Source organism: Natator depressus, chromosome 9, assembly GCF_965152275.1.
Source record: "Natator depressus isolate rNatDep1 chromosome 9, rNatDep2.hap1, whole genome shotgun sequence".
Taxonomy (NCBI): Eukaryota; Metazoa; Chordata; order Testudines; family Cheloniidae; genus Natator; species Natator depressus.
The window spans coordinates 17,960,327-17,986,242 of record NC_134242.1 but is presented as its reverse complement, the minus strand read 5'-3'; the positions used below and the strand labels follow the sequence as shown (position 1 = coordinate 17,986,242).

Genomic DNA, 25,916 nt, shown 5'->3' with positions numbered 1-25,916 from the left:
ACTTTATGCAATAAACTTTAGTACCAAATGTGGACAACTACATGCATCCTGGCTCAGCAAAACATCACAGTGAAGCACATTCAGATGTTTTGCAGCATAGCAGCCTCCATTCAATTTACAGCTGATGACTAGATATCAAAGTCTTGCATGCCTTACCCATGCAAAGAATACTAGCAACTGATGGCAGGATCTTCAAAATTTTTGGCTCCTGAAAATTTAGTTAAAAAACCCAAAGCTAGCTAGAGACAAGTGGACATTAAAGGCCTTATTTTCAGAAGTGGTGAGCACTTACAAGTCCAGCTGAAGTTAACAGGAGTTGACGTTTGCCATTTTCTCCCTCATCCCCATATAACAGGGCAACTATACTGTGTTGCTTCAGCATTGTTTAGTCATCTTTAACTTAAAAAAGACCAAGAATGAGGTCAACACAGATGGGATTTTTCACCTCCCTAATCCATAATTGTCAGACTGCTTTCATTTTGTTTGCATTATTGTTGCACTTTTTTCTCGTGCCTTTTAAAAAGTCTTGCTTCGGGCCATGGCCAGTTTTATGCAGGTTATATCACTTCTTGTATCCCAACATAGTCAGTAATTCAAGTCTCAGATGGGATCTCATGCAGTATTTTTCAGACTCTCCAAATCCTAGCACTGGCTCTTCCATGCTTTAAGATTATCAGATGAAAGGCACTACAGAAGTGTAAATTATTAATGTGTTTTTGTGTTTGGTCTGATAGCTTTTGTTAATCATCATTAGTCCAGGTTTCTAGTTTCCCCTGCTAATTTTGCCTTCTATCACTTGTGTAAGCCTGTTACTTTCAAATATCTGTTACCATGCATATTATGGCATATTCCTAAACTAGAAGACCCTTTCAAAGTTGAATAAAATCTTATTTATAACTCCTGACTGATGTCTGATTATTATAGGAAGCTTGCTATTTCTCCAGTTTGTTAGTGTTCTTTACATTCCTAGTACAGACTTAAGAACTGTACTACTCAGAACTACACTTTTAACCCTGAAACTTCAAGGCCCTGCACTGCAGTCACCATCTTCAGGCTGGGGACAGGATTCCCCCACATTGTCAGTTAGCATCTGGTTCAAATACAAAGATTCCCTGAAAACACAATGGAATACCAAGATTGATTCTCCCCTTCCTCCAAAGGTAGCTGAAACACCATACAGTTCACCTCAGATATAATCTTTCAGCTCTAGCAAAAAACATATTGTGGACTCTGCATGAATACTAAAGATTCCATTCACTTGCGTGAATGTGTGTAATGAGAGAAGTATTGGCCAAGCACATCCCTATCTCTATAAGATCTAACCAACAGTACAAATTTTCTGCTATGTCCTTGACCAAAATTTCTTCTCTTCTCCTATTCGTCTGCAGACTACATCTAACTGGTGCTTATATTATCTGAAAAGTACTTGGAGATATTGTGGTATGAAGGAAATTTTCTAAATGTAAACTATCAGGGTCCTGCATCCTCGTGGCAGTTCTACCATTGATTTCAAAGGGAGCAGGGGAGGTGATCACTGGTAGTTTGAGGACAATTTCCCTCATATAATGGTGCAATGTCTCCACAATGCTCTCAGCCTTTGTTGACTTTGACACAACAGAATGGAAAATGAAAGGCGGCTCTCCTGCATGGAGACAGACAAGCAATACCAGTTGGCTGAAGATTCCTCCTGCCTCCAAGACATGTATTGGACTATGAAATCAGATCTTCTTCATAACAGTAAGTGACAGTGAAATACCATGGCACAAGTGGGTTCCAAAACACAAAAAGACATGAACCTTAACGAACTGCCTTTTTTTAATAGATGAAAAATTAGAAGACACATAAAAAATGTAGACATCTATATTCAAACTGCCATTCACAAACCACTAGTTATAAACATTAAATATCTGTGCAGGTTTTTAGTTGGCTTACCTTACTATTGTCCTGTTCTCATAGCTACATATACTATAGAAAGTGAATCACAATATTCAAAATTACACACCTGATTACTTTGTGTTGATTTTTAAGTATTCATGGGTTTATTCTCCCTTTACAGACACACTGAGAAATGAAGATAGACAAATGCCAGGGCCATATGAGGCCAAGTAATTTAACACCACATAAAAGGGAACACACACATTTGTTGTTGTGAAGCTGCATTCAAAAGCATACTTACTTTCCATCTTTAAAATAGGTTTTCAGAGTATCACTGAAACTTTTGGAGTATTTTACAAACTCTTTCTTTTGGTGCTCAAGTGCCTAAAAATATACAAATCCACAATTAAATAAAAAAATCTCATTCAATACCTTTACAGAACAACATACTTATAGTAACTCATCAGTAACAAGCTACAAAGGACTAGGGAGCAAAACCAAAAAACGAGTGAATTAAAGACATGCAGATCCAGGAATTCAAAAGATTTTGAAATGAAAAGGTAAGTAATAATGGAATTTCTAAGTTTCTTGTCAGACGTTTCCAGAAAATGAAACATTTATACTTTAATACAATATTTTTAAAATGATACAACACTGACACATCTATACATATTAAAAACCCATGCATACTGGAAGAAATAAATAGAAAAAAGTATATGGCCTTAGTGACAGATTTGAGTTGGTTATACTGCTCTATCTTTTCTTTTCATTTACACTTCCTTCTGACTTGTCAATGACTAGCTAAACTCCACCACTCACCCTTACACTATAAGAATGAAAGATCTTTCATATTTATGTTTAGTAGTAATGATACAATACTACATGCAAATCTTAATTCACGTACCCTCCGGTTCTGGTATTGATATTTCTTGAAGACATTATTTACTGTGTCAAGAAGTTCCTTTATTGCACTGGCAATGTCCCTATTTGATTTAAAAAAAGATAATTATAACATTTTACATTAGCCTAATTTAATGCTGAATTTTAATCACTTTCAGGAAAAAAAATCATATTTGATACTTACTTCTAAAGAATGTTATAGAAATAATATAGATATGATGCAGGAAGACCAAATGCAAAGAACTAATCAGATTATATAGTACTTAAATCCAAATTAAGTTTAACGTGCTCCTTAGACTCTGAGAGCTAGCATCTGCCCAATAATATGGAAACCTATGTTAAACAATACTATATACTGTACTCACTTGTTTAACAGTAAGAACCAAACTGTGCCTTCAGTATGCGCACACAGCTCTTAGCAACTTAATGGGTAGTTGCATGTGTGGATCTAATAGCAGAATTATATCCTTAATGTCTGTTCCAAATATGAAAAAAATCATCCATTATGAGCCTTACATTTAGGGTACCAAGGGGCTCAAAACAGTTTGGGATTCCTTGTATCTCGCCCAATCACACCAAAAAAATTTAAATTGCCTGGCAGAAAATGTTCACATCCAGTCCCTTTGAAAGCAATTTGATGCCACTAACCCACACATAGGACTAATGTGTACAACAGTATCTAGTTTTGCAGGATTTAAAATCAATTTGAAACAAGACCAGCTAGCATCTCTCTTATTGTACTAAGAGTGGTCAGAAGAGAGTAGTTACTGTGTTGTGCCACTTTCTTTATATCAAAACTGTACAACAGTGTGCACAGTTTTATAAACACCATTATATAAAATGTCAAAAATTACACTCTATATGCGATTTTACTATCTTACCAAAATTAAAAATTGCATTTCAGGATGTTTATAATCCCATTTCCTAGTCACTGAGCAGAAAGCAGAGATCTAGGTACTCTTCTGGTAAAGTGCTACAGGCTATTTCCTGCTTGAGAAATTGCTGACACTTTGTATCACTGTATCAGTCCAGAACAGTGAATCCAAAGTTCATTGAAAGTAGCCCAACTAATCAAGATTAAGTTTTCGCATAGAAATGACATCTTTGTCTGACCCTTTTTGTTTCATGTTTAACATTAGCGGTTTTCAGTTATATAACTGTTCCCCTTAGCTTGTGAATTTCAAGCAAACCCAAGCTTTCTGTATTATTGGGACATGAACATATCTTCCTTCACCCCACCCCCTTTTATAAAAAGCAAAGGCACTGCCTCAACCCTTCTATTGAAATGTCAAGCTCTAAAAGTGAAGACTGCCACACTGTAAGACAACGACTTGAGAAAAACAAATCAAACCCACATATGCAATGGAAATAGAAATCGAGAATGGTTAACCAATATAGTAAGCCAGTGCTGTTTATAAAGCCAGGAGTTTTCAGTCAGTACTGTACAAAAGGACTTAAAAATAGCAGTACAAACATGGGCATGTATAAACCAATCAGCATTAAGAAAATTTACCCCTTCATCCATCCATATCCATTACATACACATACTTTAGTAAGTTGTGTTGGTGGCAGGGAAGATAAACTCTTGACATTTAGATACAAAAGTACATTTACCTGGATACAAGATATTATAACATGTATGGATAGCCGCAAAACCAATAAAATTGAGTTCTAAGATTTATACAATATGTATTACACAAACCCCTCTAAAATCTCTCAGTCAGTATTGCCCCATCTGTGCATTCAAAATCCCCATAAAAAAAACAAAAGCAAGTAATCAAAATATAAAGTGTACAAATTAAATAGCATTATATCATCAAATTAGGCTAACCATGTAATTCTAGGTTTCAGAGTGGTAGCCGTGTTAGTTTGTATGAGCAAAAAGAACGAGGAGTACTTGTGGCACCTTAGAAACTAACAAATTTATTTGAGCATAAGCATGTAACTATAGATTCAACCGTGTTCAAATAAGCTGCATCTTGTGCTAAGTTAACAACTGTTAGCACATATAGCATTATTATTAGTATTATTATATTTCATAGACAGTAACAGTGTTACTACCATGACATTGATTTGTTTTATGGTCTTAGGCAAATCACTCATCGGTTGTGTGGATAAGTTAGTTAGTTTCATGCAATTATAAACTACCTACATAATCAATCCTGTCCTATATTTATTCATACTGTGATACACAGTCTCTATGTGTAAGTGAAATATTGTAAAGGTATTTATCACACATTACAACAAAACTACTTTTTAATATATAAGCAAGATTAGTTTCTATGATCATGAAAAGTCAAACTGCAACCAATGTCCTATTTAGCCCAAAACAAGTGCAGCACAAGCAAAAGTAGTACAAAACATCTTAATGCCCCAGTGCTTCTTCCACATGCTACACAAAGATGCAATGTACAGCATCTCTGAACACGCTGGTCCATTCCTCCAGAGGACCACAGTTCTGCCAAAAGCTCAAGGAGCACTGAAAGCACCACATTACATCACTAAAGCACATAAAGTAATATCTTAATATCCAAGTCAAGGCTTCCAGCTTGATCTGCAGATAAATACAGAATGCAGCACTTACTTGATTGTCTGAAGAAATCTCACTCGATCATTGATCTCATCGGGAATCTTACTGAGAATCTGTTTAAGTGCTCGTGCCTTTTCATTTAGGTCTTGGAATTCTGGCTCTGGCCTTTCAATCATATACTCTGATAGGCAAAACAAAATTACAAGAAAAGACTTACCCTCAAGTATATTTTTAGTGACACTGTGGATATTGCTATTCATAAAGTTCCATCAGTACTTCAAAGCAGTATTTTAAAAGAGGTACACAGACCAGCATTATGCATGTGCAATGGATTTCTATATCAATAGAAGCATAGTCTGTTATAAATGCCTTTACTTGATTTTATCCACTCAATCCAAAAAACCCAGAACATTCATTATTTTAATGTAATTTACAAAAAACAAAATCCACGGAAGATCCACAGAATGGAATGACTGCATTGTGCTAATCCAATACATTATGAAACAAGTTTACCAAATGGAGTGAAACCCTCTTACAGTGAATTCTTGGTTCTAACGGGGAAAAAACACCACCATATTAGAAAGAACATTTTGCCTCCTAACTTGTGGAAAAGGCAGATTTCATGCTATAGTGAGTGAATAACATGCACTGTGCGTTCTAATAATTTATCATTTTCACTGCAAGGTTAATTATGCTTTTAGAATTACAGAGTATAATAAATATGTAAGTTAAATTACTATGCCCAATAAAATACCCACACCACCACAAGTGCTCATTATAATATGGTTTTTCCTATATTGCAACGGGATTTGTAAAAAAAAAAAAAAAATGCTCACTATTATAGGGGATTCATTACAGCAAGAACAGGATTAACCTGTACTTCCAATGCTAAGATGAAACCTGTCCCAAAAAAGAAAACTGACAGATTTTCTATGCTAATTTTCAGATTTAATGTAACATTTGTCTCTGAAAAACAGCATAAAAAAGTAGGCTTACACCCATCAATATCAGAGAACATGGGTTTAAATGCAATTCCCACCTCCCATTCCCAGAGATAAATACCTTCTACGTCATCTGCAGCCATACGCAGAAGAGACTCTGTAAAGTTCACTTCTACACTTTTTTTCTCCAGAATTTTCATAATGATGTCTTGTGTGAGACCTGGATTTTCTTTTTCAGCCTATATTATAAAGAATATTTTGATTAAGAAATATTTAGGACTTGAGTGACATTTTAAAGCATAAAGCTAAATTTCAATGGGACAACAGATTGTACATACAAGATCAAATTATTAGGGACTAGAGAAGTTGAATAGGCTCATAATAGCAGACCACTTTGTAAAGCATTTTTTCCACAATCGCATCAATGTGTGTTGAACTACTGAAGTGTTTTTGCATCAGGAATTTTCCCAATAAGTAATTTCACCCATTTCCATGAAAAGCATTTACGGGTATCTCACACTCTCCCTTTACCTGGTTTTACCCTCTGAATAAAAATTGAAAACATTAAAATTATATTGACGTAGAAAGCGAGAAGACATTTTGTATATTTCTGTTTAATTCCTCTCAACTGTATTTTTTTCAGGTTACACAGATATTGTGATTTTCAACTTGTCCTCATATCATAACTCTCACATATCACTAGTATTACTTTTTCATAGCTTTTCAAATGCTTCAGTGTTTCTTCTAATGGAGTGTCAGTAACAGAAGAGGACACTCTCTGCAGGTGTTACAACAGATCTGCACAATCCAATAACTGGCTTCATACATGGCTATTGCGCCTTCTCGTCTTAAAAATTATTTTCCACTACTCGTGTTTACTTTAGTCCCTACCAACTACTATTACAATACATTCCCTTTATAAAGAGATATTATTTAAACTCAATAATCCTTAAATGTAAATATTCATTTAATTGCACTAAATACAAAAACGTTATTACCCCTTGGGTCTAATAAAACATGTAGGAGGGTGAAATTTTGTAAGATTTATTTTGGATTTATATTTTTGTTTAACATGTTTTCAAAATCATTACCACATAATATTCAAACATCTTACAATAACACGATCCAAAGAAACAAAGTACACAAAGCAGAACCCCCTAAAAAGGTGAAATAAACAAAAATTAGAGATGTTTTTACACTGAACTGTTGTTGTAAGCATAAGATGTTAATTCTATATTTATCCATGTAATCAACAAAAGTTTTCTCTATACTGTTAAATTATCAGTTTTATTTTGAACTCAGTTCTCTCACCAGCAGCCTAGACGTACTATTTTATTATACAAGTCAACTGTCACACATTTGGATTTAATTTTTCCATCATCTACCAATTTTTCCATCCACCTTCACTGATGACTTCTTCTTCTTAGTTTTTGAATTACAGGGATAGTATATCTCTACTGTCTTATTTTATTCCAGTCAGGTCATGTTTTGAGTCTCACAACAACATGTTGCACTGTCAGTGAAAACTTCTGTGCCTGTCCAAAACTCCATTCCAGTATCAGAGTTCACAGCTTTGTACCCATATACCAGCTTGCATTTAATTAGAACTCAAGAAAGAATACCTGGAAAGCTTTTAGACGGGAACACGGGGGGGCGGGGATTATTTATCTGTAATTCTGTTTCTCTGAATCCATCATCTTGCAAGACTTTCACTCTTACATCTTAAGGGTTGTTTTTTTTTTGGTTTGTTTTTTGGGGACCCTTGTGTGCAGTTGTAATCCTCAGGTTTGCTGGTGAGGAGATAGAGCACTTTGGTATTGAAGCTACCCTAGTAGGTTTACAAGATGAAGCCAAGTCTGCATCAACATTGGCAGTGCTGGCATTGAATCTCAGTACTCAATAGGCTTGGCTGATGGGCGTTAGCTCTGAAGATTTTACTCTTCAAAGCATTCTGGACCAGCCTCAGTACTGGACTCACAGTAGTCTCCCAGGGAATGCCTCAAAGACAGCCTGAAGGTACTTCCCCCATTTCTTCAGTGTTTTACGTGACATCTACAGACATGTGGCCCTCCTACTCATCAGGGTTGACGTAGAGGAAGTCAGAACAAAAACATGGTCGCTAGCTTTTTGACATTGGTCCGTCATGCACTGACAAGGTTGGAACCCATGATCATCTTCCTTTCTCAGAGGCCTCACTTAAAATAAAGAAAAAAGAAGCACCAGTATGCTGTCCCTCTTAGGGCATTGAGGAAAACACTGAACCAATATATACAGAAAAAGTGCTGAGACATGTATAGAACAAGGCATTGAGATGGAAGGTGTTGAGGTGCCTAACAAATCTGATGCCAGAGCATCTAGACTCAAGTGTGGATAGACAGAGAACAATGCCGACACTGGAGCATTGTACATTTAGTAGAGAACGCTGAAGTAGTGCTGAGGCTCTGACCAAAAGAAAAAAATGTATATTAGAATGCCAAAAAAATGCCAGTGATGAAAAGACTTCAAAAATACAACCACCATCAGACCTGACAAAGTCAGGGTTACTGCAGGTGGAGAGCAAATAAGACATGGTTGGGATCCCATGAAAAGCTGGAAAAATGACCAGCTCGAGGCCAGTGTCCTGTAAGGAGCTCCTCCTCCAACCACAGTTAAGAAGAAACTGATTGGAACATTTGGAGGGCAGCTTTATACTCCACAGAGTACCTCGCTCATGCTCTACCCTGCTACTGCTACCCACAGGCTCAGAGAACTTTAAAAGCTAGTGAACTACCAGTCTCACATTAAAAAGCTAAGACTCTGAAGTGAAAATCCTTCATAGAATGGACTCTTTAGAGCATATGAATTAGATTTCTCAAGATAGTCGGTATATACACAGACTTATCAAATGCTATTACTTCCACAGTATATCTTTTAAATTATTGCCAATGACAAGGGATGGCCAACAGCATTCTGTATAGCAGAGCACATTCTAAGCCCTGTATCAAGTGAAGTATTTCACTATTTAATTGTATTTTTTGAGGTAATACTTTCATGATATATTTGCTGCTAACAAGCAATAGCAATGGTATCGAAGCAATGTTCTGTGCCTCTAAGGCAGAGGTGGGCAAACTACGGCCTGCGGGACCCTCCTGCCCGGCCCCAGAGCTCCTGGCCCAGGAGGCTAGCCCCCACCCCTGCAGCCTCAGTGCGCTGCGCCACTGGCGCAATGCTCTGGGCAGCCGGGTAGCACAGTTGCAGAGCTGCAGACCGACCTGGTGCTCTGGGCGACACGGCTGTAATACCGCCAGCCACCGGTGCTCTGTGCTGTGTGGTAAGGGGGCAGGGGGGGTTGGATAGAGGGCAAGGGAGTTTGGGGTGGTGGTCAGAGGGCGGGGAACAGGGGGTTGGATGGGGCAAGGGTCCCCGGGGGTGCAGTGAGGAACGGGGGGGGGGTGGATGGGGCGGCGAGGGACAGTCAGGGGACAGGGAGTGGTTGATGGGGTAGGAGTCACGGGGGGGGGGGGGGGCGTCAGGGGGCGGGAAGTATGTGTGTGTGGGGGGGGGGGGGGGGGAGGAGGTCGGGCCACGCCTGGCTGTTTGGGGAGACACAGCCTCCCCTAACCGGCCCTCCATACAATTTTAGAAACCTGACGTGGCCCTCAGGCCAAAAAAAGTTTTCCTGCCCCTGCTCTAAGGCATGTCTACACTGCACACTAAACCCAGGCTGTGTCTCAAGACCCTCTTCTGTCCGCACACAAATCAATCTGACTGCTTATTGCCATGGTTTTATTTATCACAAACATATATAGTTCTTTACAGAAAGCACAGCAAGGCCCTGCCCAGAAGAGTTTGTACTTCAATACCTCCACTATAATCACTGCAATTTTCCCTCTCCATATACATACTTGTTTAATCAGGAAATTCCAGAATGTCATTCCAAAAATACATCTACAGACCCAGTGAGAGAGCAGCTTAACTTCAATTAAGTCAAATCAAGGCAACAATGAAAACTGTACTGCAATAAAAGTTGTCTCGTTGATGAAAATTAGTCTTCAGGGCACTAGATATCAGTGTTTTAGAGCAGAAATCAAGTACTATTTATAATCTACATAGGCACCAGGTGCTTGAGATGCAAGTGATCTGACTCACCAACAGTTCCTCTTATATTTCAGCACAATACGATGACACCAGTAACTGAATCTTAATCTATGTTCAGAAGGCTCTAACACCTCGTTTGCAGAAGCTAGCTAAGGAAATGTGCCCCCGATTCTATCAAATTTAATTATGCTTGTGTATTAATAGTTTGATTAATGCATTTAAGACCAAGCCCAACTGCAGAGTTGGAATTTCAAGAAGGTAATGAATTTTAAGAAGTTGAAGTAGATTATAGTACATACTCCTACATTAAACTCTATTTTTATGGAGATGACGATAAGTATTTAGTTTAAAATGTTTATTGCAATATATGATAAAAATTTACACTACAGTTGATTTTAAAAAATACACCTAGCTTTCATATTACAGAAGCATAATGAAAAAAGTCAACGATCTTTCTGTATTTCTGTTCAGTGGATCTTTGGATTGTTGTTTCTTTGCCTCCTGTATAGGATTTTGTGCAGCTAATGAAAAGAAATCTAAAGAACTTTTTCTGTTTTATATCTGAGGAAAGGTAGAAGGGCCAAAGCTACTCTTAAATACATAATTCTTACCTGACCAAGGACAATCCCATTCCCTACTTTTCCCCGCTTTCCTTTCCTAGAGGCAATTTCCTGTAGTTCTGTCATTATCTTTTGTCAATCAGCATGGAACACTGAGTATCAGTCTACAATGTCACGTCAGTTTTTGGTCCAAAAAAAATACAAATTTGCATGGATATTCTCTATTTTTGTGGAAGCATGAAGAGAACATCTCAAGATTTAATTTGTAAAGAACCACAGAGTCTGAGTGAAAATCTCATCCATGATCAAACCCCTTCATGCCATGTAAACGGATTGGAGTGGTGTTAAAAGGCCCTCAAAGTCCCATATACAGCTAGGAGAAGATTATGGCAGCACAGCAACAGCAGAAGAGCACCATAAAATTAACTCCAAAGGACATCACCTCAACTGAATCCAGTCTGAACTAGGAGAACAATGGGATACTTCAAATCAGTAAAATTAGGCTGCATATTTTTACCCTGCAAGCTCCTGGGCAGCTCCAGGGAAGCTTCTGTAACTCAGTCAGAGCTCTCTGCACCCACCAGAACAGTCCAGATTAAGCGACCTATGTACCCAACTGAAAGTCACTCCCTGGGCTGAGAGTTTGTGCTAAACCTCTTAAGTTACGTGTATAATGTACACTAAACCTGGATCTGTGGGATATGGGCTTGTGGACTCAGTATTTCCATGACCATGCTTGAGAGTCCACACTGCACTGTAAACTTGGCTTTACAATTGCTGGTCCCAGGTCTCTCAGCCTTGCTAACACATCCATGTTGCACTACACAGACCTGTGACCTAAGCCACAGTGTAAAAATGACAAGGCTCGGTTCTGACCCACACCCTAGCACAGAGGTGGGCAAATTACAGCCCAAACCTGGCCTATCAGACCTTTTAATCTGGTCTTTGAGCTCCTGCTAGGGGGCAGGGTCGGGGGCTTGCCCCACTCTGGTGCTCCAGCCAGGGAGCAGGGTCGGGGCTTGCCCCGCTTCACACGTGCCATGGCTCCGCGCAGCTCCCGGAAGCAGCAGCATGTCCCCACTCCAGCTCCTATGCATAGGGGCAGCCAGGGGGTTCCACATGCTGCCCCCGCCCTAAGCACCGGCTCTGCAGCTCCCATTGGTAGGGAAGCACAGGCAATGGGAGCTGCAGGGGCGGCACCTGTGGATAGGGCAGTGCACAGAGCTGCCTGGCTGGCACCTTGCCTCCGCATAGGAGGCAGAGGGGGGACATGCCGCTGCTTCCGGGAGCTGCTTGAGGTAAGCGCCACCCGGAGCTTGCACCCCTGACCTCCTCCCTTGCCCCAACCCCCTTCCCCAGCTATGATCCCCCTCCCACCCTCCAAACCCCTCACTCCCAGCCCAGAGCACTCTCCTGCACCCCAAAACCCCTCATCCCCAGCCCCACCACAGATCCCGCACCCCCAGCTGGAGCCTTCACCCCCCCAAAACACACCTCAACCCTCTCCCCCAGCCCAGAGCCCCCTTCCAAACTCAACCCCTCAGCCCCAGCCCAGAGCCCCCTCCCCCACACCTCCCAGTCCGGACCCTCTTCCTGCACATGAACCCCTCATTTCTGGCCCCATCCTGGACCCGTGCCCCCAGCCCAGAACCTGTACCCCCTCTCACACTCCAGCCCCCTGCCTCAGCCCCAAACCTCTCATCCCTGGCCCACCCCAGAGCCCACACCTCCAGACGGAGCCCTCACACCCTCCCGCACCCCAACGCCCCTACCCCAGCCCTTAGCCCTCTCCAGCACCCTGAACTCCTAATTTCTGGCCCCACCCCAGAGCCCGCACTCCCAATTTTGTGAGCATTCATGGCTCACCATACAATTTCCATACCCAGATGTGGCCCTCAGGCCAAAAAGTTTGCCCACCTCTGTCCTAGCAGGTTTCTAGGGCTCTGGTCACGAGTGCTTGCTGACCCAAGTCAGACTGATTTGGGTGTGGGCAGAAGTGGGGCTTGAGTGAGAGCCCAGGCTTAGTGTGTAGTGCAAACATACCCTTAGAGGCACAGCACAGAATCTCACGCCTACTGCAGAAGAAATTTGTTTTAAGTTTCAACATTGTTTTCCCATCTTAATTCCAGGCAAGATTTCATCTGTATAATCTACAAAAGCAGTAAAATTAACTAGCCTAAAGCCAGTTTACCTCCTGCCATGGGGGGGGGGGAGGGGGAGGGGGAGGAGGAAGAGAAGGAGGCTGGGGGCAGAAGAGAATCACATACACAGTAGAATAAAAACTCAAGAGGATCCTTGCAGAATTTCCACTGAAATGATTTACTGGAGATAGAGTTTGTCTGTCTTAAGCAATGAGCAGAGTGTTCAGAACCTACAATCCACCCATCTCCTACTGTACGTGAAGTAGCAGTTGTCAGTAAGTCTATACTAATGATAATTTTTATAAGTATCCTCTACTAAGGTTTTTTTTAACATCAAAGGTGCTTAATATGAGTACATTTAGCAATGACACAAAATAACTCCATCTCCCCCATCAGTCCAGTCCAGAATAGCACAAGCTTTTAAAACCAATCATACAAGTTTGAGACAGACCAATCCATTAGTCTTTCCAAAGAAGTGAAGCTGGGTACTCTCCTTGTAGACCATTTGATTCTTACCAAATATTGCTTCTAAAACAAGATGGCACAAAGGGAAAATAGAGCAATAAAGCTGAAAACACATTTTAAACTGTGCTACAAACATTTATTTATAGCGTTTTTGAGTGAGAGACAACTTTTAATCTTTCTTTATTAGTTTCTCACCTTAATAAAAGCTGCTCTCAGGGTCTGAGCTGCAGATAGGTTTACTCGCTCTAGCTGCAATGAAAGTTTAGAATCATTAGTAACATGAAGTTCATCAAATCAGGAAAAGTCAGTAGTTACCTCTGAGCCTCTGTTTGGCCTTTTCTGCCATAATGGGGAAGGCCAGAACAAACAAGAAGCACGCAGTTGGTGGTCTCAGTTGTGGGACAGAGACTTGGAAATCCGACCACTAAGAAGGGAAGATTTTGCTCACTGTTGTCCCAAAATAAGCTTTAAAAACTGTCATGCTCATGGATAAGGCAGGAGTGTTGATTCTCCACTGTGTGCTCCTGAAGTCAGAGAACTTGACCCAAAGACAGAAGGAGGTTGACCAAAACCCAGAGCCCCATGAACAAGTCTAAACTATTTCCAGTATTTGCAGGAAGAGACATGGTCCAGATTGGGGAAAAGATGTCACAACTCAGAATTAACATTAATCTTACAATATAGAAAGTTACATTTTAGATTAAAATTATGTTTTAAAATGTTTTAACTGGGCCTTTATAAAAATAAAATATTCACTTTGTATAAAGCAAGTTCCCTGCCAACCTCAAGGACATCACCTAAGCTGAATCTGGTCCATTCTGGGAAGATAATGGGATACATCATATCAGGAAAACTGAGTTGCATATTGTTATTTAACTAAAATTAAGTATTAGCACATATTGCTGTCTTAGGAACTTGCAGAGTGTAAAAATTCATTTTGAATTGTGAACAATTATCACAAAGGATTGACAAAATTCAGCATAGGCATGAAGACTACTAAGTGTATCATGCAGTAGCAGGAATATGCATAATACTTAATCTTCTAGGGTAAACTATGCCAAGGAAAATGTTAGTACTTTTCATCTTATTCAAACTAGAACTTTCAGGGGCAGCAAAAAAGAACTAAGCTCAAATTACTCATGCCAGTAACAAGTTTTTTGTTGTTTGTTTTTTCTAAGTTTCAATTTGTGCATGCATGTTGTCTATATTTATTTCTACCAGTGTTAACATTCTCCTGGGATCACTATTCCCTCAACAAGATAAGCCTTACCATTAATTGAGACCATAGAGTCACCCAATACATACACTCACCAGTTTTACATTTTAGCCAGTTTAACTGTTGCAACATCATCTGCTTTCACAGATTTTGAGGCCAACAGAGAGCATTATGATAATCTTGTCTGACCTCCTACATAAGATACGCCCAAAGAATTCACCCAATAGCTTCTGCATCACACTTGTATCTTCTGTTTGAGCTACAGCATACCTTAAAAAGATATCCAATTTTGATTTAAGACTTCAAGTGATGGAGAATCCATCGCATTCCCTAGGTAAATTGTTACAAAAAATTAATTAGCCTCAAAGTTAAAAATGTGCTTCTTATTTTTAGTTTGAATATATCTAGCTTCAGAGTCCAACCATTGGATCTCATCATGCCTGTTTCTGCTAGTTTAAAGGGCTTCTTCTACTAATGGATCTCTTCTTCTGTAGGCATTTATAGACCTTGTTCATGTCACTTCATAACCTTGGATAAATTAAGAAGGCTGAACATATTAAGCCTCATTATAAGGCATGCTTTTGAGCTCTCAAATCTTCCTTGTAGCTTTCTTCTGAACCCTTCCCAATTTTTCGACATCCTTTTTCAAGTGTGGACTCCAGAATTGGACACAGTATTCCAGCAAGTCACACTAATAGCATGTACAGAGGTTATATCACATCCCTATTTCTACTTGCCATGCCCCTCCTTAAGCCTTCAAGGATCACATTCATCCTCTTAGCTACAGTAACACACTGGGAACTCATTCAACTGTTGTCTACCATGACCACTAAGTTCTTTTCAGTGTGGCTACATTCTAGGATAGTCTCCCATCCTGTAAGACCTATGTTCTTAAATGTATGACCTTGCATTGGGATGTATTAAAACAAATGTTCAAATAGGCCCACCTTTCCAAGTGATCCAGGTCAGTCCATATAACTGATCTGTTTCTATCTCATTTATCACTCCAATTTTTGTGTCACCTGAAAATTTCACCAGTAATGATTTTATCTTTTCTTCTAGTTCATCAATAAAGATACTAATTAGTAATAATTCAAAACAGACCACTGCAGGACTCCACTAGAAACACCATACCCCTGAGATGACAATTCCCCATGTAGTTACTTTTTGTGATCTAGCACTTAACCAATTTTCAATCTACTGAATTTGGGCTCCACTAATTTTGAATGGTGCTTCTTTTTCTTAAGGGAAAAAAAAAACCAGAATACCACATGGAACTAAGTCAAAGAAGGGAAAGTACATTATCAACCACATTTGTGATCACATCAATAAATACGAAGTTTATCCAACAAGACCGCTTTTCCATAAACCATGTGGATTGGCATTATTTATGCTACTACCCTTTATTTCTTCACTGATTGTCCCATATCAGCCTATGATTGTGCCTGGGATCAATGTCTTCCTAACTGGCCTTGTAACCCAGGAATGCCATTTAACCTTTTAAAATATCGTTATGACTTTAGGGAAGTTATAGAGAACTGGAATAAAGTTAATGATTCAAGATCCATTAAAAATCGACATTAATTATTCAAAGAGCTCTTTGGCCAATTCCTTTAGTACTCTTGAATGGAATTTTTCTGGTTCTACAGAAGTTAATGTTTTTAACTTTAATAGTTGCTGTTTAATACCCTGCCTAGTTACTGATGGACTAAAAAGTATGTCCAACTTTGATAATTCAGCACTCATTTTACCACATTTCTGGATTAGCCCTGTATTCAGATTTAAATTTCCCACCTATACAACATTTGCAGATAACCTTTGCTGTCAATACAGTGATCTTAAGGCACGTCTTGAATATGAAACAATTGAAGTGACCCATTGTCATAAATATAAAGGGAAGGGTAAACCCCTTTAAAATCCCTCCTGGCCAGAGGAAATCTCCTCTCACCTATAAAGGGTTAAGAAGCTAAAGGTAACCTCGCTGGCACCTGACCAAAATGACCAATGAGGAGACAAGATACTTTCAAAACCTGGTAGGAGGGAGAGAAACAAAGGGTATGTGTGTCTGTCTATATTTTGTCTTTGCCGGGGATAGACCAGGAATGAAGCCTTAGAACTTTTAGTAAGTAATCTAGCTAGGTACGTGTTAGATTATGATTTCTTTAAATGGCTGAGAAAAGAATTGTGCTGAATAGAATAACTATTTCTGTCTGTGTATCTTTTTTGTAACTTAAGGTTTTTGCCTAGAGGGGTTCTCTATGTTTTGAATCTAATTACCCTGTAAGGTATCTACCATCCTGACTTTACAGGGGGGATTTTTTTTTATTTCTATTTACTTCTATTTCTATTAAAAGTCTTTTTGTAAGAAAACTGAATGCTTTTTCATTGTTCTCAGATCCAAGGGTTTGGGTCTGTAGTCACCTTGGCAAATTGGTGAGGCTTTTTACCAAACCTTGTCCAGGAAGTGGGGTGCAAGGTTTTGGGAAGTATTTTGGGGGGAAAGACGTGTCCAAACAGCTCTTCCCCAGTAACCAGTATTTGTTTGGTGGTGGTAGCGGCCAATCCAAGGACAAAAGGGTGGAATATTTTGTACCTTGGGGAAGTTTTGACCTAAGCTGGTAAAGATAAGCTTAGGAGGTTTTTCATGCAGGTCCCCACATCTGTACCCTAGAGTTCAGAGTGGGGGAGGAACCTTGACACCCATGAATTACCTGCTGTTTCTATTCTGATCTTACAGGAAAGGATCTGTTCATCAACCATTTTACACACAGAGTTTTAAAATTGTACTCCGATTAAAAGATCAGTGATGCACTACAGTGATCAGTAATGAAACTGATTACCATTATCTGTTTCAGGTTCCACCACTTTAACATAGCAAAAAATCTAACTTTATAAACAGTAATCAAACCATTTAGGTGTTCAGCTTTGCTTCGCGTACCACAAAATGCATTAATTTCTAGCACCAGGAGATCATTTTCTTTTTCTTTAAAATTATATTTTGCTATTAAATCCCATCTTTACTCCCCAAGTCACAAACTGGGGCATTGAAATAATTTTCCCAATGGAACAGTATTCTCTAAAATAGGCCTTACTTTACAGAGACAGGCTGCATTCTACTCTTTTTTCACTTCTAAAATTGGAGGGGGAGGGGAGAAATCTACTGCTACTTTAAGTTTACATTTTTTATACTTGCAGCCTGACATCTCTCTCTCAAGGTCCTCCTTCTCTCTGCAAAACCAGAGAGTTAAGGAAAAGATCGGGGCAAAAAAGAAAAAACTTAAATTGTTGAAGATTATGTTAAAGGTTGCTGATGGCTTTCAAGGATAAGGAGGATGAAGAAATATAAAAAAAGAATGTATGGTAGATGTTGGACTTGAGGGCTCGGTAGGACATCCTTGCATATCAAGGCGAACAGCATGTATTAATTAGTGTGTCACTTGCCTTTTGGTTTCAGGTACCTCCAAGTCAGAACAGAGTATTACACTATGAACAGGGAGAAAACAGCTTACCTCATTAAAAACAGGATACATAACAGCATAGAGTGGCATGGAAACCATAGAAGTGGTCTCTGCTTCATTCTTCATCTCTTCCATTGTCATCCTCATTCAAAGATCCACTTCTCAAGAAAAATGCTATAAAAGCAAAGACTCCTCATTCACTGAACTGTTTCTTCTTTTTCCTCGTCGTGCAAGAGTACTTAAAGGACTTGAAAAATAAATTGCCCTGGGAGGGAGGAGAAAATACATATTATAAACACTGAACTACTACCACAATTTTCAGATGAAACGTTCCTACAAAAGGTTTCAAGTAGCAGATGTAGTACCGCATGATAATTAGAGAAAAAACACATTACGTTCACAAGAAAAGAATCCCTCAGTGAATGGGATTTCTACTTAATGAAGTTCCAAAATTTTAAGTCACTGTAGCCCATGCAAGAATTTGTTTTGATAAGCAAGGCACTACTGGAAAGGCTACAGCTTTATCTCAAGTTGTCAAACACAACTTTTCTTGAAAAAAGTATGGAAAAGGAGAATGAATTGATTCTTTCCTTATAGGATTCACATTGGAAGCTCTCACCACCACTAGTGAGCAGAAACGTAAGATTTCTAAAGACAATATAATTCACATATGTAAAATGCACACTTTTAAAGTGATATGTACTATAGACCTGAAATGGCAATATATATTTACAGATGCACAATTACTATAAACAGAAATACAAACATACAATCAAATTTTAATCTATACACTTATGTATCTAGTTTCATTTTCTTCAATATAATCCTAATAATCACCCATTACAAGATACAATCAATCATCACTGCAGGCTTTTTTCCTGCTAGCTCAGTCCTCGATATCACATCTTGCCTTTAAACAAACAGAAATCTTATGTCTTGTTCCTACTCAGGGTGTGTCAGCAACTATGTTAGCTCAATGGAAAATAGTTGTTCCAGTAACTGAATCTGGTACTTAGAAGTTCTCCACCCTATCCAACCCATCTAACTTGAAGAGATCTGCATATGAGCACTGTATTGAAAGGGAAATACTCATACCTCTACATTATCTGGTTCATGAGAAACCCACATGACAGAGGTAAATACCTGTACCATATTACTCCAACTTGAGGATTTATCTGTGAAAGGGTGTTTTATTCAAACATCAAACCCGTAACAAATATTAAGGGTTTTTTAAATATAGAATTTAATAAGGGACTTAATTGTCTTATTATAGGTCAACAGATCAGTCCATTTTTCTTACTCATCTGTCCCTTTGTCTCATGTTCTGGTTTCTATCAACCATGATAACCCCTATTTTAAAGTTAATTTGGGCTGCATGTTAACAGTTTTAGAATATGGTGTTGATATAACAAAGTTTTCGAAGCTGTATATATATCTTAATATTCCAACGGGAAAGCTTGACCACAGAACGACAGTAAGAATCTCAAATGCTATTCATTACAGAAGCATTGCATACCTCCTTTATCACCTAACTTTGCATGCCTTACTTTTGTGTTATAAAATCTTGTTAATGCAGGATCATGCAACATTTTATACTAAATAACTATTATTTTTAGGAGGGATATCATCTTAAAAGGTATTGAATCTCTTCTGTCAGCATAGCTGTCTCTACACCAGGGGTTTTGCCAATATAACTGTGTTGGCTAGGAGATGAGGTTTTTTTCACACCCCTGACCAACACAGCTGTGGGCAACAAAACTCTGTAGTGTAGAGGTGGCCTTAGTGACCGATCTGAGGGAAACGGCAAGCACAAGCTGGCAGTTGTACACTGCCTGAGACACAAGGAAGGTTGACAAGCAGTCTGCATTGAAACCAGCTCATCACTGGCTTTTTTGCATGAAGAATGCATGCTCAGGCTTAAGTGTAGTGTGTGCCGTGTAGCCAATACATATAGAGTGTATGGGGTAAAGGAGGACCTCAGTTAAATCTAAAGAAAAGGGACTCTCAACACATATGTAGAGGATGAACAGGATACATACAGTGCATTTTCCAGAGGCTGAATGTGAAAACAGTACAAAGACTCCAGATGTCTGCCTCCTCCAAGGATTAAACCAGTGTGCATTCAAGCCTGTATTCCAGTCCCTCCACTGACTCAATCTGCTTCTGCTGCTAGTTCAAGGACTTGATTCTAACTTTTAAAGTTGTTAATGGAGCAGATCTCAGCTACAGTAGAGACTCTCTCTGTGTTCATGAACAACCAAGACAGCTGCATTCCTCAGTTACAATGCAGATCACAAAGCACAGAATCAAGCAGGTGAACAGGAGATAAGGCACTCCCAGTTGAGGGGATTTAGCTGAGGAACAAACTTCCAGAGGATATTAGACTAACCCAGACAGTGACCATATTCAGGATATGCTGCAAGACTTTCTTGATAGAAGCTTTTCCACAATTACATTTAAACAAATAATCCCAGCCTCCCTAAAATAAAATAAAAACCTACCCCAAGTAGAGCTTCCTATTACCCAAACAGCCAAAGAATCTAAGAAGTCACTTAGGGACTACCTATGCCAATCTAAAAGGACAAGTATTTAGAATGGTAATGACAGCCAGTACAAAACCTAGGGTAGAGATGTTCAGACTTCCTATTCTGGCTAAGATCATTAGAGAGCTAAGTGCACACCTGGCACTGCAAAAACATAGGATATTGTCTCTGCTCCAAGGAGTTTAGCTGAAGTTGGCCCTCCAGCTCATAACATGGTGGTGGAGGAGGAAGTGTATTGACTCAACTATATATGAAAAATAAGATGTAATGTTATCATCTATGGCCCATAGCAGGAAGGTGGGCTGAAGGAATGCTGTATCTCTGAACCAGTATGGTAGAGCAGCAGTTTTCAAACTGTGGGTCAGGACCCCAAAGTGGGTTTTAATGGGGTTGCCAGGGCTGGCTTAGACTTGCTGGGGCCCAGGGCCAAAGCCGAAGTCTGAGGGCTTCCGCCCTGGGCAGTGGGGCTGGGGTTACAGGCCCCCCTTTGACTTTGGCTCCCCCAACCAGAGGCTTGGACAGGCTCAGGCATTGATCCCGATAACAGAAATTACTACATGACCCCAGAAGTGGGTCACAGTGCAATGAAGTTTGAGAACCCCTGTGGTAGAGGATTCACAGGACAATGCATTTAGTATACGTGGTGGTGGTAGTGGTCTATGGCTCATAATAATGGAAATGAGGTAGGATGCGAAATCTCTGGCACACCTTGGGAACCCACTTCAGTTATAAGCACAGGTACCATGAAGCTCATGGAAATTCTAGATTTCCAACAGAGTTCAGGTTCTTTTTTATTTGAATTTACAAAAAACTTAGAACATTGCCTCCCCGGAGGACCTTACTATATAGTCTTATTATACATAAAAAGAAAAGGAGTACTTGTGGCACCTTAGAGACTAACAAATTTATTTGAGCATAAACTTTCGTGAGCTACAGCTCACTTATATAAGCACACAGACATCTATACAAACACACCTATTCTAATCCGTAGGTGAATTTGCCAAAAATTAAACATACAGTCAAGTCAGAAGTAAAATCAGCAGGTTATCCTTACTCCAAAACCAGGAAAATAGCCTACTACTACAATAAAAACCAAGTCCTAACAATACCATTGCAAAAAGCTGCCTTTATTGTGCTGCTCCCACCCCAAAATCCTGGATAATTAGAGAGGCATTACAGCATACCTTGAAGATTAACCAAATCAGGTTATTCAGACTGCAGGCCTAAAGGGAAGGGGGGAAAAAAGGCATGCTCCAATGCTGAGCCCCTCATAAAAAAATGTCTGTCCAAGCTCCTACTCCTTTATACAGAAGAGCTTCAACGCAAGCACTAAACCAACACCTTAAACTCCACCTGAAAACCAAGAATTCAGTGCATATCACGAAGCACTGATGTCATGTGTCCCATACAAGGTACACCACTTAAGTTGCAGATTGCTGCATCCTGCCAGTTGACAGCGTACAGTGCATCTCTATAACCTTAAAGTGACAAAGGCATGGATTGCAGTAGCAATCCAAACAAAATGGTCCATCTCATAACTATGCAAAAAAGGGGGGGAAATGTCTTCCTAAACACTGTTACCATCAACTCCAGTTTGCAAGATCTACAAACAGAATATACTAATCCTCAATAAGAGAGACATGATCATTTTTAATTGTCTTCTGGCTGCTTCCCTCAAATTACCAGCATTGCCTTTGTCTTACCCTGATTGAACTTCAGCAGCTTATTTCCATCCATGCTCCAAACATTAGGCTAAGCAGCAGAAGTTTCGAGCTGTATGTCATTAGCGTACTAAAAACACCGCCTCAATAATCTTCCCAAGTGGGAAGATAGGTTAGAACCCTGTGGAATTCTACATGACAGCACCCTGGGGTATGGAAAAGCAGTTGCCTGACATCACTTTTTAGAAAAATGCAGAAAACATGAGGCTATATCCCATCAACTCCTCATGATCAACTATATCAAAAAGCAGCACGTATTAATCAGCATGCAGACAAATCTTCATCTATCACCAGCAAGAGGTCTCCCAATACCACCAGTACAGTCTCAAGTCAAGATCATCTGAGGTATCTAGGTACTCAGCATGGTCTCCGCACAACCTTCCCTATAATATTTTCCAAAAATGGAAGATTAGACATCAGACAATAATTTAGCAGATTCCCAGTGTCAAGTGTTGGTTTCTTGAGCAGAGGCTGCATAACAATTTCCTCAGAGAAGACACCATCCTATCCTGACTATGGGAAGCACTGCTAATCTGCAGCAAGTTCTTCCTCACTTTCTCTAGACAGAAAAAAGATAAGGGTTCAAAAAAGGCCACGCTGAGGAACAATGAACCCCCAACAACCCTAGTTTCAGAGTAGCAGCCGTGTTAGTCTGTATTCGCAAAAAGAAAAAGAGTTCTTGTGGCACCTTAGAGACTAACAAATTGTAACCGGCCTAAACTCAATAGAAAAAAAAATTAGCATTTGTCCTGACTAGATCCTATCCTGTATTCATGGAATCAGGCAGTTTGGCTCTTATCTATTTTTATCCGCAGAGTAATCAGAAACTTCCTAACAGGAAGGGCTTAATCCAGTCACCAAGTGAAGACAGGTGGCAATGTTTGTGATTTGATGAAAAATAGTAAAATGTGGTTTGTTTTAATCATGTTCCAAATTTATGAGTAACTTAACTATATTTAAGTTTCTAAATGATTAACCAAAATATAAACGACTATACTAAACAATTTTTTTTGTTTGTTTATTTTAGGAAAAATTGTGACAAACCTGATGATCCGTTCACTTTTGAAGGATCTTTTATTTTAAAGAATGAAAATTTAGTTTATGTAGAGCAAATATTGTTACATTTACTGGACCACTGATTTACATTATAAACATGATGAGATCAATAAAAGTTAAACCACTGTAACTAAAACTTTACAAGTCTAACTGGGCAAAAATAAAATAAAAAAGGAACATGCACTCATTTGTATAGATTCTGGTCTCCCCTGCCTCACACACCAAGCAGTTTCATTTATCAGGATACTAAAAAAATGTTATCAGAAAGTGAAATAATACCCCATTAAAGTTTCAAAATGGGCTTGCCCAAAAAAGTTCCAAAAATAAAGAGCCACCTAAGCAGAGGCTACACTTGAGAAACTGTATGGCAATAAGCTATTCCAAAAAAAGTTGTATGTGTATGGCAAAACCAACAAAAAAAAATAAATCAGGTATTTTACAACCTAAAAATGTTATATTTATATAGAAAACATATAGACAATTATAATTATAATTGGGTTTACTTGTGATAAAAATGCAAGTGCATATTGTAAATTAGGTACACTTCACTGTTATGAATGTGGCTGAGTGCCACCATTTAAGAAGTTGTGTGAACAATTTACAAAAAAAAAGGAGTACTTGTGGCACCTTAGAGACCAAAAAATTTATTAGAGCATAAGCTTTCATGAGCTACAGCTCACTTCTGAGCTGTAGCTTACGAAAGCTTATGCTCTAATAAATTTGTTAGTCTCTATGGTGCCACAAGTACTCCTTTTCTTTTTACGGATACAGACTAACATGGCTGCTACTCTGGAAAAATTTACAGAAAACATGAAAGTCTACCAGTCAGCTTCATTAAAACTGTTTTGAATCTCATCAGTTTTGCAATTCACTGCCATCTCAACACATTATTTTGAAATAGTGAACTTCAATGTGAGATTAGCACCTCAGACAGTCAAAAGGCAGATAAACATATAGCCCATTTTTAATATATCTCTACCTATCACTTACACAAGAAAGGCATCTTAAATTGGGCTCCAATTTTTGTACCTAGCCAAATTAAAATGATTACAAAACCTAAAAGAATTAGCAAAGATCACACCACCACCATTTAGTCAAGCAACAAATTATTGGCATGGATGCAATGCAACCACAGCAATGACCATGGTGAAAGTAACAGCACGCATCAGTTTCTTTATCAAGTTCTCTCCCCCTATGCAGTCTCAGGAATTTGAACATAAAGTTATTGTTCCTATCCCTGTGATTTAATCAGATGCTTCTAGAAATTAAAATGTAGCATATATTTTAGAAACCAGAATGTAAAACTAACCTCAATGATACCACAACCCACCAAGTAAATTGATATTGTGAGGCTGTGACAAGGTGGTTATCTTTTATTGAAAAGAGGAGTCCAGTGGCACCTTAAAGACTAACAAATTTATTTGGGCATAACCCACTTCTTCAGGTGCCATGCTTATGTCAAAATAAATTTGTTAGTCTTTAAGGTGCCACCGGACTCCTCATTGTTTTTGTGGATACAGACTATCACAGCTACTCCTCTGATATCTTTTATTGGACCACCTTCGGCTGGTGAGAGAGACAAGTTTTTAAGCTGCACACTGCTCTTCTTCAGGTGAGCTTATTTCCTGGGATAGGGATGAAACAGAGCCTTGGCCCTGATACTGTTAGGCTGGAGGAGGGAAGTCAACCAGCCTTGACAGTCAGATGTACTGTTTAAAGGGACAGCCAAGTTACAAACTATGTGTTTTAAGTTTTCCGTAAGTTGCTCTTCAATTATTAAACTGGAAAAACACATCAGCATTTACGCTGTTTACTTTTTGCATTTTATTCAACTTGGACAACAAATAGGTCCATTTCACCTTCTGTTTCTGATGCACACTACTGCAAGATTGGAGTTACAAAGACTAGCAAAAGGAAGTTATGAACGACTCCCATCATTCGAGTTTGTAAATATTTTATAAAACCTACATTTGTAAATCAAACCAAAGCCCCTTTTTAAAATATTACATGCCAAGGACACACAAGATACACATGCAGGCCAAGATTTTCACAAGTGAGGGAGGGTGCCCAACTTGCCATTCAGAAACTAATAAATCCGAAAATCGGGCCCCCTTAAAGAGGTCTCAAAATGTGGGGAGAGGGGAAAGAGCCACACAGAATCACTAGCCCCTTGGCCTCCGGCACGCAGAGGGCGGGCAGGGGTGAAGCCTTGCGATAGGGCCGAAGGGCAGCCCCTCCGGGCCCGGGTCTGGCTGCACACCTGCCCGCCGCCGGCTGACCCCCTCAGCCTGCTGCTGTTAGCCGGGGTGGGGAGATGCCCGCCCCCACCCCTAGGATCCCAGACCCCTTCCCCATCTTAGGGCATTACCAGCCCCTCCCTCACAGCGGCTCCCGAACTGCCAGGCCTCAGATACCGCCCCCGCCCCACCGGAG

At 39.5% G+C, this 25,916-nt stretch overlaps 1 protein-coding gene across 4 annotated transcripts in view; it reads right to left on the bottom strand.

Annotated features, from left to right (window-relative positions):
- Positions 1-25,916, bottom strand: part of PDCD10 (programmed cell death 10) — a 29,262-nt gene that overhangs the window by 2,993 nt on the left and 353 nt on the right. For 3 of the 4 annotated variants that reach the window (XM_074963611.1, XM_074963613.1, XM_074963612.1), the window contains exons 2-7: positions 18,215-18,428; positions 13,685-13,738; positions 6,368-6,485; positions 5,360-5,486; positions 2,780-2,858; positions 2,177-2,259 (exon numbers count right to left, since the gene is read on the bottom strand). In XM_074963611.1, coding sequence (XP_074819712.1) covers positions 2,177-2,259; positions 2,780-2,858; positions 5,360-5,486; positions 6,368-6,485; positions 13,685-13,738; positions 18,215-18,310 — 557 coding nt within the window. In that variant the 5' untranslated portion in view covers positions 18,311-18,428. Of the gene's footprint in view, positions 1-1,913; positions 1,966-2,176; positions 2,260-2,779; positions 2,859-5,359; positions 5,487-6,367; positions 6,486-13,684; positions 13,739-18,214; positions 18,429-25,916 lie in introns of those variants that run through there. The other variant, XM_074963614.1, reaches the window with a different exon arrangement.